The 11,618-nt window shown below is 57.1% G+C and overlaps 1 protein-coding gene across 1 annotated transcript; it reads left to right on the top strand.

The window, feature by feature from the left end:
• The first annotated feature begins 2,275 nt into the window (after window positions 1–2,275).
• IBSP (integrin-binding sialoprotein) lies at window positions 2,276–6,267 on the top strand. The gene is made up of 6 exons (XM_009993776.1): window positions 2,276–2,329; window positions 2,421–2,471; window positions 2,623–2,694; window positions 2,885–2,947; window positions 5,671–5,893; window positions 5,930–6,267. Exons 1-6 carry the CDS (start codon window positions 2,276–2,278, stop codon window positions 6,265–6,267), a joined length of 801 nt encoding a protein of 266 aa, XP_009992078.1.
• The last annotated feature ends 5,351 nt before the right edge of the window (window positions 6,268–11,618 follow it).

The following is an 11,618-nucleotide window of genomic DNA, read 5'->3' as shown; positions in this document are numbered from 1 at the left end:
GCGGGGCGGGGACGGGCGTGGGGGGGGGCAAACCCAGACGTTATAACCTGGCAGCGAGGGCTGGAGGAAATCTCTGCCGGCGGCTGGAGGGGCGGCCCCTGGGCAGGGGGAGCTGGGGGGCCTGTCTGCTCCTCTGGGGGGGGCTGGGGGGGGCAGCTTGATGAGGGGGTGCCTGCTGCCTCTAGACCTCTGCTGGGGAGTCTTTAGCCCTTTCCTGAGGGGTCTGACTGCTGCTTTTAGCCCTTCCCTGGGGGGTCCAACTGCTGCTTTTAGCTCTTCCCTGGAGGGTCTTTAGCCCTTCCCTGGAGGGTCTTTAGCTCTTCCCTGGAGGGTCTTTAGCCCTTCCCTGGAGAGTCTTTGGCTCTTTCCTGGAGGGTCCGAATGCTGCTTTTAGCCCTTTCCTGGGAGGTCTTTAACCCTTTCCTGAGGGGTCTTTAGCCCTTTCCTGGAGGGTCTGACTGCTGCTTTTAGCCCTTTCCTGGAGGGTCTGGCTGCTGCTTTTAGCTCTTCCCTGGGGGGGCTTTAGCCCTTCCCTGGGGGGGCTTTAGCCCTTCCCTGAGGGTCTGACTGCTGCTTTTAGCCCTTCCCTGGGTCTGAGGCTTCCTGGAGGGGCAGCTGCTGTGTGACCAGCTGCTCTCCAGCCTGTGTTTAAGGGACACAGGGCAACTTCAACTGCAGATCAATACAATATCAACTCCCCCTCCTTCCCCCCTAAACCTCAAGCACAGCTGCTGGTTGGTCGAGCTGGAGGAAGGGTAGGAGAAAGGAAGATCAGTGGGGCTGATGGAGCCTGGGGGGCAGGCTGTGAATGGTGAGGTCTGCTCCCTCCTCTGGTCGGGATGGAGGGCAGGCTGTGATTTGGGGCTTGGAAGGAAAGCAGCGCAGAACTGCCCAGGACCAAGCCTTCCCTTCAGGGGGTTCCTGATGCTGGTTCCTTGCCAAGGCTCTTTTTGTCAAGGGCAGGGTGTAGAACAGGTCAGTTATATACACTGAATTACTTGCTTACTTGTTGTTTGTTTTTTTTCCTGGATGAGGTGAAAGTCTCTGCAATGCAATTCCTTGATCCCTGGGCAGAGGCCCAGCAGGTTGCAGGGCTGAGGGAGGGTGGCTGCAGTGGGCAGTGCTCCTGCTGCCTGCTCCTGGGGCAGCTCCAGCAGGGCTTGGTTTCCCCCACTCTCTTATAGGCCATGGGACCGCAGGAGAGACTAATCTAATGTCTAACCTGAATTTCCCCTCTTCCAGTAATGGATTGAAACTGGGAGAGAGGAGATTGAGGTGAGACATGGGGAGGAAATTCTTGAGTGTGAGGGTGGTGAGAGCCTGGCCCAGGTTGCCCAGGGAAGCTGTGGCTGCCCCATCCCTGGCAGTGTTGAAGGGCAGGTTGGATGGGGCTCTGAGCAGCCTGGGCTGGTGGGAGGTGTCCATGCAGGGGGGGTTGGAATGAGATTATTTTCTTAAGTTCCCTTCCAACACAAACCATTCTATGATTCTATGGTGGGAGCAAGTAGTCCAGCTCAGGGAAAGCAATGCATCCACTGCTGGGTGAAAGTGGCTCTACTGGTATTTTGTGGTTTCTTGCAAAAACAAAATCATAGAGTCGTAGACTGGTTTGGGTTGGAATGGACCTTAAGAAATCATCTAGTTCCAACCCCCCTGCATGGGCAGGGACACCTCTCACTAAACCACGTTGCTCAGAGCTCCATCGAACCTTGCCTTGAACACTTCCAGGGATGGGGCTTCCACAGCTTCCCTGGGCAACCTGGTCCAGTGTCTCAACACTCTCATAGTGAAGAATTTCTTCCTAATGTCTCACCTAAACTCACCCTCTTGCAGTTCAGAGACATTACCCCCTCATACCATCATTCCAAGCCCTTGTAAACAGCCCCTCCCCAGCTTTCCTGGAGGCCCCTTCAGGCACTGGAAGGTGCTCTAAGGTCTCCCTGGAGCCTTCTCTTCTCCTGGCTGAACACTCCAACTCTCCCAGCCAGAGCAGAGCTGCTCCAGCCCTTGGATCATCTTCATGGCCTCCTCTGGACTCACTCCAGAGGGGCAAGTATTTCTATGTACTCATGGAAATTGATGCAGATCTGTCAAAATAAGAAAGGCTTGGGTCTCTGGAGTGGTTGAGTGTATTGAGAGGTGTCTGGAGGTCAGCCTCTCTCTTCTCTGTTCACCTGGGTGGACACAAACACCTGTATGGTTTGGGGTAGTGACAGTGCCTTCCAGCTGCACATCAAGCCGTCGCTGTGTTTTGCTGTTCCCAGAGAAAGCAGCCATGAGGACTGCCCTGGTCTTCACGTGCTTGGTGGGGATGGCATGTGCCTTCTCGGTGAGTGCTGGGTGTTAGGGGGACCCCCCAGTCTTGCTGGGGCTGGAGGTGGGGGCGGGGGGGGCACGTGCCAACCCAGCCTTTCCTGCAGGTGAAGAGTTGGCTGCGACGGGCCAAGTTGGACGACTCGGATGAAAACGCGGTAGGGTTGGTTCCCCCCACCCCCTCCCCCTGTGTGCCCAGCACCACCTGCTGCTTGGCTTCCAGGGCAAGGATGGTTTGTGGTCACTCCTGAACCCAAGTCCCAGACTGGTGGGATTTACCCCCATCCCCCCCACTTCCTCTCCTGGCAGGTGTTCAAGAGCAGGCACCGGTATTACCTGTACAGACACGCCTACTTGCACCCCCTGCAGCAGCGGTACCAGGTGGGTGCTGCTGGTTCACAGCCCACCAAAGGGGGAATTTGGGGCTGTTCAAGGCTGAGTTATTGGCTCCCAAACGAGGTGGCAGCAGGGGCTGGGCCCTGAATGGCCACTGGCCCCACTGAGGCCACCGGTGAGGACAGCAGGTGGGGCCCCACCAGCCTGACCACTGCTGGGTTCTCCCTCTCCTTAGGGCAGTGACTCATCGGAGGAAGAGGGGGACGGCTCGGAAGAGGAGGAGGAGGAGGAAGGGAGGGTGAGTACAGCAAACCAGCAGCCTGCAAAACACACAGACGGGAATTTGGAAGCCTTTTTTTGGCCTGGGAGCCTCTGCTCATCAGCCTCTGCGGCTGGGTTTCCGCCCCCAAGCCCCGGCTCTGGACACAACTGGATTGTTCTGCTCTGGGCTTTTTGTTTGCTTGTTTGGTTTTCATATTTTTAATTATTTTTTCCCCTTTTTCTGCTCCTTTTTTTTTAAAAAAAAAAAAAAAAAAAGAAAGAGAAGAGAACGGACAGGGGATGCACCAAGCAACCCTGAGACAAACTTTCCAGGTGTCTGTTTTCAGTGAGTCAGAAAAAGGAGCAGGATGGGCCAAGTGGGGAAGAGGCAGGGAGGTTCACTTGGAGAAAGGGATGTGGCTTCCTGGCTGGCTTGGAAACTGCATGTCAGGTCTGGTCCCATCACTGTTCATTTGCTTTCATTTAATGATTTTGGATTCAGGGGTCTTTCTAACAGGGTTTTAAACCTGGGCATCTGGCTTTCAAACCCCCTTTGGAGACCTGCCTGGGACAGGGGGTGAAGCACAGGGTGGCTCTTGTCCCCCAGGCACCCAGTCCCTGCAGCTCCCTGCAGCTTGTCTCTTTCTGCCCATTGCTCTCCCAGACCACTGTGAGCCCCAGAGAGCATGGGAAGCCAAAGGTAGTGGAAGAAGCCAAAGGGGGCATTTTATTCCCAAGGGAGCAATGAGGTGACATGCAGGAAGGCAGCTGCTGTTTGGGGCTGCCCCTTCTGTTTCAAGGGCACCAGTTCCCTGCAAGCCCTCACTGGTGGGGAGTGGGCAGGAAGGTAAATCTTGCTGAAGGGCCCCAAGGTCCATTATAGGGATGTGAAGAGCACTGTTGTATCAGCTGCTGGAGCATAGAACTGTGGAATGGTTTGGGTTGGTATGGAAGGGACCTTAGAGATCATCGGTGCCAGTGTCTCACTACCCTCACACTCAGGAATTTCCTCCTCATGTCTCACCTCAATCTCCCCTCTCCCAGTTTTAATCCATCCCCCCTTGTCCTCTGACTACAAGCCCTTGTCCCAAGCCCCTCCCCGGCTTTCCTGGAGCCCCTTCAGGCACTGGAAGGTGCTCTAAGGTCTCCCTGGAGCCTTCTCCTCTCCAGGCTGAACACCCCAACTCTCTCAGTCTGTCTCCAGAGCAGAGCTGCTCCAGCCCTCTGATTATCTTCGTAGTCTCCTCTGGACCCTCTCCAACAGATCCATGTACTTTCTGTGTTGAGGGTTCCAGAACTGGACCCAGTACTCCAGGTGGAGTCTCACCAGAGCAGAGGGGGAGAATCCCAGCAGAGCCTGCTGCACTGTGCCACTTGGTTGCTTCTCCAGTTGGGAGGAGAACACCCTGGGTTTTCCTGGGTATGAGATACACACAGATTTGAAGTCTCTGAGTTGGCCCAAAAGGCCAGGGTGAGTGTCCTTGCTCTTGGGCATGGCCTGGGGCAGGCATGGCAGTGATCCCACTTCTCCCCTCCACAGCTGGGTTCATTTGTCAGTGGCAGGAGCTCCTCATACCAGGCTGGGGACAAGGTTTGCTGCCCCACCACTCAGTGGTGGCTCCAGGTTCTTGCATTTTTGGGTTGTTCCTTGCCTGTTTTGGTGGCATGGGCTGCCACACACCCTGCTGAGAGACCCTCTCTGCTGTGGGTGGTCTCTGGGGCCCAGCGGTGCTGATGGCTCCGTGCTGGTTGTGTGTCCATGTGGAGTGTTGCCTGTGGCTCCCTCCGTTTGTTGCAAACTGGGAGAGGGAGCTTCAAAAGCAAACCTCGAGATGCTTTTGCCAAGCAAAAGGCGTAGCCAGGATGGGAACACCCAGCTCCAGCCACCATCACTTTTCACAAAATCAGTCACAGAATCTCAGGGGTTGGAAGGGATCTGGAAAGATCACCCAGTCCAACCCCTCTGCCAGAGCAGGGTCACTCAGAGCACACACAGGATCCAGGCAGGTTTGAATGTCTCTAGAGAAGGAGACTCCACAGCCTCTCTGGGCAGCCTGTCCCAGGGCTCTGTCACTCTCACAGCAAAGAAGTTATTCCTCACATTTATGTGGAACCTCCTGTGCTCCAGTTTGCACCCATTGCCCCTTGTCCTGTCACTGGACACCACTGAGAAGGCCCTGGCTTTTAATGTCATGGCTTGGGCAGCACCTTCTCTTTTTCAGCCTGGGGTGAGACCCGTGGGAAAGCAGGGAACTCGGAGCTGTGTCCAAATGCCATGTGGGGTTGCTCCTGGCTGTGCCCCACCCCTGCTGCTGACCACCTGCCCTTGTCCTCTCTCTGTCCCTGCAGAAGCCATTCCACCCTGGCACCAAGGCAGATGGCCATCCCACTGCAGCAGCCCCTGGGGACAGCCAGGTCTCAATCCCCCAGCAGGTGTGGGTTTGTTGGTTTGTTTTTTTTGGGGGTGCTGAAGGGGAGCACCCACAGGAAGGGGGTATGTTCACTGCAAGTTCACCTGCACCCATGGGGTGCTCCACACCTCATCGCTGCTTGGGGGAGCGGGGCTTCTGCTGCACAAGGTGCCCCTGGCTGGGCCAAGCTCTGGGTGCTGAGCTGGCTGGAGGGTCAGAAGGGCCCCCCCTAAGAGGCAGGCTGGGCACTCAAGGCATGGGGGGGTGCTCAGCTGTGCCCGTGGCGCTGGGAAGCTGCAACCTCCTGGGAGCCAGCTGATGCTGTGGTCTTGTGTGTGTCCCCAACCAGGGCAAGGGCTGCCAAGAGCCCCTGAAGGGGGCCAGGAACAGCTTTGCTGGCAAGGGGGATGACTCTGAGAATGAAGACAGTGACGAGAACGAGGAAGAGGAGGAAGAAGAGGAGGAGGAAGAAGAGGTAGCCGAGAACGAGAATGGCATCAACGGCACGAGCACCAACACCACTGAGGGAGCAGAAGGACCTCCTGGCAACGGCACCGCAGTGGCTGAGGAGGGCACTGGTGCAGCTGAGGAAGAGGAAGAGAAGGAAGAGGAGGAGGAGGAGGAAGAAGAAGAAGAAGAGGAGGAAGAGGAGGAGGAAACCGAAGCCACCACCATCGCCAGCACCACCAGCGAAGAGGGGCTGTCCCAGGCCACCACCATGGGACATGGGGGACCAACAGAGGCCACCACAGCTGGGGAGCAGTGGGAGTATGAGGTGACAGCTGGAGGCCACGGCCGGGGGGACGAGGGCACCACAGAGGGCAGCTACGTGGAGCAGGATGAGTCCTCCCGTGGGGACACCTACCGGGCCTACGAGGACGAGTATGGCTACTACAAGGGGCACGGTTACGACGTGTACGGCCAGGACTACTACTATAGCCAGTGAGGCAGTGGTGGGGGTGGCCCTAGTGCCGCCCCCCACCTGCACCTGCCCCATCCCACTCAGGATCCTGCCTCCTAGGGGCTCCCTGCAGCCCCACGCCTCGTGCCGGGGTGGTGAGAGCAGGTGGTTTGTCCCCAGGCTTGTGGTGTGTTTGTTTGTATTTTGGGTTTTTGGTGGTTTGTTTTGTTGGGTTTGTGTTTTTTTGTTTTTGTAGTTCGCACATCAAAATGAAATAAAGCAAGAGAAGTGAGCTTGTTGGTGAGAAAGGGTTTTGTGCTGGGCTCAGCTGGGCGTTGAGGTGCTGGGTGGACTGAGAGGAGGCAGGTGCTGAGGCTGCTCAGGGTTGTCTCTTTACTCCAGCTCAGCTGCATGGGAAAAGAGGGAGGAACAGCAAGGCTTAGGAAAAAGCCTCTGTTGAGTCTCCTCTGAGAAACAGAAGGACATCTGTAGGGTCACTGCTGTGGGATCACAGCCAGCTCTTGTGTAGGGTTGAGATGAATTTCCCTCGTGTGGGCCATGACAACTTTGCTGTGTCTTCCACTCTTCAGTAGGATGCCCCCCATGGCCTGACCACACACCAAGCCATATTAATTAAAGGTAAATATATTAACGTCTCTTTTCGTGCATCACTAGGTGTAGATGCACCTCCCTGTAATGAGTGCTTTGCTTCTGCTTTTGGTCCCCAGGTCACTGCTTGGAGTCACCTCCCCGTGGGAGGCAGGTCTGGCCAGCTGGGGATCAGCACCAGGGATGGGGAATGACCAGATCCCTCTGGATTCTGAGGCAGGCTGTCCCCATTTAAGAAAAGCCATGTTCCTCACACACGGGTTACGGCAGGTGCCTGTCCTGGTGCTCCTGGAAAGGGAACCTGTGTTCAGCTCCTGTTACAGCTCCAAGTGCAGAATGAGCTGCTGACCGCTGTACCAACCCCCCTCCCTGTGCCAAACCTAGGTTGCAGCTCGGCAGGGTGGCAGGGGGTGCTGCCTGCAGGGTGGGCACCCCTGGGGCCAAATCCCCAGGGCAGCACTGGGGAGCCCTGTGGGCAGCCCTGGCCGGGGGGGACACGAGAGCCCCATCACCCACATCCCCGGGGGGTACCCAAAAGACGTCAAAGCACCAGCATGGACAAAGGACCTTGGCACTTCTGGGGGCTGGGCCCAGATCCCACGGGGCACCCTGCCAGGCCCTGTGGACGTCAGCCTCCCTGGGCACCTGGCCAGAGCTGCTCCCTGGGCCACGGCCCAGGAGATGGTCCAGGCTGGTTGGTGGCTCCAGCACCTGCTGGGCAGCATCCCACCACAGCTCCCTGCTCTGGGAGGGGGGAAAGGACAGCTTTCCTCCTGGATATAACTTGTCTTCCCACTTGAGGCCAGATGCTGATGGCTTTTCTGGCATTAATGTGGTGGTTGTGCTGAGACAGGCTGCCCAGAGAGGTTGTGGAGTGTCCTTTGCTGAAGACATTCAAACCCACTTGGACACGTTCCTGTGTGATGTGCTCTAGGTGATCCTGCTCTTGCAGGGGGGTTGGACTGGATGATCTTTCCAGGTTCCTTCCAACCCCTAAGATGCTGTGATTCTGTGCTGCCGGCAGGGTGGGCACCCCTGGGGCCAAATCCCCAGGGCAGCACTGGGGAGCCCTGTGGGCAGCCCTGGCCGGGGGGGACACGAGAGCCCCATCACCCACATCCCCGGGGGGTACCCAAAAGACGTCAAAGCACCAGCATGGACAAAGGACCTTGGCACTTCTGGGGGCTGGGCCCAGATCCCACGGGGCACCCTGCCAGGCCCTGTGGACGTCAGCCTCCCTGGGCACCTGGCCAGAGCTGCTCCCTGGGCCACGGCCCAGGAGATGGTCCAGGCTGGTTGGTGGCTCCAGCACCTGCTGGGCAGCATCCCACCACAGCTCCCTGCTCTGGGAGGGGGGAAAGGACAGCTTTCCTCCTGGATATAACTTGTCTTCCCACTTGAGGCCAGATGCTGATGGCTTTTCTGGCATTAATGTGGTGGTTGTGCTGAGACAGGCTGCCCAGAGAGGTTGTGGAGTGTCCTTTGCTGAAGACATTCAAACCCACTTGGACACGTTCCTGTGTGATGTGCTCTAGGTGATCCTGCTCTTGCAGGGGGGTTGGACTGGATGATCTTTCCAGGTTCCTTCCAACCCCTAAGATGCTGTGATTCTGTGTGATTCCCAGGTTTTGGCCAGGGCAGGGTGGTGGGTGGGATGGGAGCTGTGACCCGCAGTGAGCCAGGCCTGCAGCAGCAGGGGAAGCCCCTCGGCCACCAGCAGTGCCACCAAAGCCAGAGCGGGGCAGGAAGAGAGGACCTGCATTGTGCACACCCTCCTAGTACACCCTCTTTCACCCCAAAGCTGGCCATGAAGGTCTCCCTGCAAGCACTGCATGGAAAAATATCCTTAAAAAAAATTATTATTTTACTGTTTGGTTTTTTTTTTTACCACCTTTCTGTTTTGCACCTGCAGCAGGTTTAGCTTACGGGGCTTGAGGCTGAAACCCAAAAAGCTGTCAGCTTGGCCAGCACTTCCCCTCAGTGCTGGTATCACCCTTCCCTTCCAGCAGCCCTGCTGCTTTTCCCATGCCAGTCACAACCTGCTGCACCCCCTCTTATCAATAACCAGGCTGGCCATGCGCCACACTAAGATCTGCGCTAATCATCGAGCAATTTCGCCTTCAGAACAGATATTTATAAACTGTGCTTTCTGTTTATCCAGCCAGCTGGAACATTTGATAGCTGTCTTCCACCACAAACACATTTTTAGCTAGAAATTACTCCCCCTGGGTTATCTGCGGGTTCTGTCAGCCCTGACAAATGTCCCCGGGAAGGAGCTGATTGGCTCTGCACTCCCGGGGCCAACTTTAAATTTCAGCAAAGTGGGCACAGCTTCCAGGGTCTGCTGCTGGGACCTGCCTCCGGCCGCCAAAGGTAAACTTCTTACCTGGTTTTGCTTGCCTTGCTTCTCCCCAGCCCTGGGGCTCTGCCCTCCCTGAGCAGGCCATCTCCTGCTCTCGCTCTGGGCAAGAGTGGGAGGCAAGGAGATGGCCTGAGCCTCGGCTGCGTGCATCCCGGTGTCGCTCCCTCTGGAGCCTGCCTTGCTCCTGCCTCAATTTCCTTCTGGTGCTTTTCTGTAGCCACTGGAAACAGCCTCCAAGCTGAACCTATGAGTCTCAGCCAGGGTGGGTGGGTGAAATAAGAATTATGAGCAGGCAGAGTTAGTGTTTTTCTGCCACTTAGAAGCGCTGCTGGAAACGGCTCATGAGTTCCTTCCATCAGCCTGAAGGGCTGGAGGTGCAAGCAGCCCCTGCAGTGTGTGTTGCAAACACCTACCCCAGCTGCTCTGAAAGGGTGAGCTGAGAAGCTTTCATGCCTGGTGTCAGAGTAGGTGTCCTGGGGTGGAAGCATTGCTCTGCTGGGAGGAGTGCAGGGAGGCCAAGCCGTGCTGAGGGGCACTGCAAAACCCAGGGAAAGCTGGATAACCTCCCTGCCGTGGGGGGCTTTGGGATGGCAGGAGCTTTTTTGGCTTCTAGCTGACCAGGACTGTTGGGGACTGCAAAGCTCCAGGAAGACAAAGCCCAGTGATGTTTCTCTTTCTGCCCCCAGGAGCTGCCCAAGATGCAAAAAGCCCTTGTGTGCCTGTGCCTGCTCAGCATGGCCCTCTCGACACCCGTGAGTACAGCTCTCCCCCTCTGCTGCCCACGGCCTGGGCTGCACCACCCAGCCTGCACTTTAAGCAGGAGGGAAACATGGGTTGTACTTGCACACAGCTCCTCTGGGGCTTGGGGGTGTTTTGAGGGGCTGGCACAGAGGTGAAGCCAGCAGGGAAAACAAACCAAAAAAGGATGTGTCAGTGCTGAGGTGTCTGAGCACTGAATTCAGCAGCAAGTGCGTTGTGAAAGGACCTCTTGGGGCCACTGTAACTCTGGATCTGGGATCTGCCCAGAGCTTTTGGCTTGGGAAGAGTCTGATCATGCTTGCTGTGTGGGTAACAGGGGCCAGAGGGGTGCCTGCATTCCAGCCTTCTGGGGGTATAACTGGGGCTATATTCCAGCCTTTGACATTGCTCACAAACAATGGAATGACTTGGGAATATTTCATACCCTGGGGCGTGTTCCTGCACCTTCCCTCTATGCTTTGGGTGTTTCAGTGGCTGATTTTGCCAAGACTGGAGCAGGCTCCTCTCCACAGAGCCATCTCCCACTCTGGCACATAGGGAATGCCACGAAATGGCTTGGTGGGGCTTGCAGGATGCTCCCACCTCTACGTCCTCCCATCCCTGAGGAATGCCTGGCCAGTGCATCCCAGAAGACGCCAGGATATTCAGGGGAAGCCATAAGCCTGTAAGCACGTAGAGAAACCTGGATGCGAGGGCAGAGAGGCATTGCTGCTCGGCTGCCCAGCAAACACTGGGCACCACCACCAGGGAACCAGCTCCAGGCTCCCACTGCAGGCAGATCCCAACCGGGGGTGGGAGCACCAGCGGTGCTGCCTGTTAAAACTGCTCCCCCTGCAGCAGAATCCGGTAAAAAAAAGGTATTTGCAGCCCAAACAACATGCTATCAGAAGCCACGAGGAGCGCACACACGGCTGTGGCAGAGCTCCGAAGCCTCTTCAGCCCCTGGGAAGCGCTTGTTGCCCTTTCCTACCGTCGCTGACTCCAAGCCAGTCATGCCCAGGAGCTGTTGGCTTGCCAGCACAGCTTTGCCCCCCAGGACAGCTTTGCTCCCCTTCCCTGGCGCACGTCCCTCAGCCTGGGCAGCAAGGGGCACTGGCAGCTCCTGGGATGCCGGGGTAGGGTTGGATGTTCTCGGTTCTCACCCATGTTTTGTTGCCCGCAGGTGCCGCCGCTGCCCGGGAGAGCAGCCGGGAACTGCCCAGGACAACACCGGGTATGTCCTGCTCCATCCAGGTCCCCGGGGCTGCCCGGGACACGCTGCTTTTGGGAGGCGGCGAAAAGGAGGAGGGTGTTCCCCTGGCAGCGATTAGCAGGGGAGGGGAAGGGGGAGATGTGCTCAGGGGAGGGAAGGGTTTCACCCCCCACAGGTTGCTCCTCTGTTCCGGCCCGGACCCAGAGCACCACCTCTTGGTATCCCAGCAATTGAGGTTGTGACATTCCAGCCCCAGCTGCTGTGGGATTTTACCCCCAAACAAAATTCAGATGGGTGATGTGGAAGAAAAGGCCTGGTTTTGCCTACTGGAAGCCAGTTGCTGCACTTCTAGGGCTTCAGTTGCCGTGGGTCACAGGACTGCAGAATGTTTGGAGTTGGAACGGAGCTTAGAGATCATCCAGTTCCAACCCCCCTGCATGGGCAGGGACACCTCCCACCAGACCAGGTTGCTCG

The sequence above is a fragment of the Chaetura pelagica genome, unplaced genomic scaffold (assembly GCF_000747805.2).
Source record: "Chaetura pelagica isolate M959 unplaced genomic scaffold, ChaPel_1.0 scaffold210, whole genome shotgun sequence".
Lineage (NCBI taxonomy): Eukaryota > Metazoa > Chordata > Aves > Apodiformes > Apodidae > Chaetura > Chaetura pelagica.
The sequence above is the reverse complement of the archived record's forward strand: the minus strand, read 5'-3'. Positions and strand labels throughout refer to the sequence as shown.

Coding starts and splice junctions, on each gene's coding strand:
- IBSP (XM_009993776.1), top strand. CDS start 2,276: ATGAGGACTGCCCTGGTCTTCACGTGCTTGGTGGGGATGGCATGTGCC. Junction 2,948..5,670: donor AGGAGGAGGAGGAAGGGAGG/GTGAGTACAGCA, acceptor GTCCCCAACCAG/GGCAAGGGCTGCCAAGAGCC. Junction 5,894..5,929: donor CACCGCAGTGGCTGAGGAGG/GCACTGGTGCAG, acceptor AAGAGAAGGAAG/AGGAGGAGGAGGAGGAAGAA.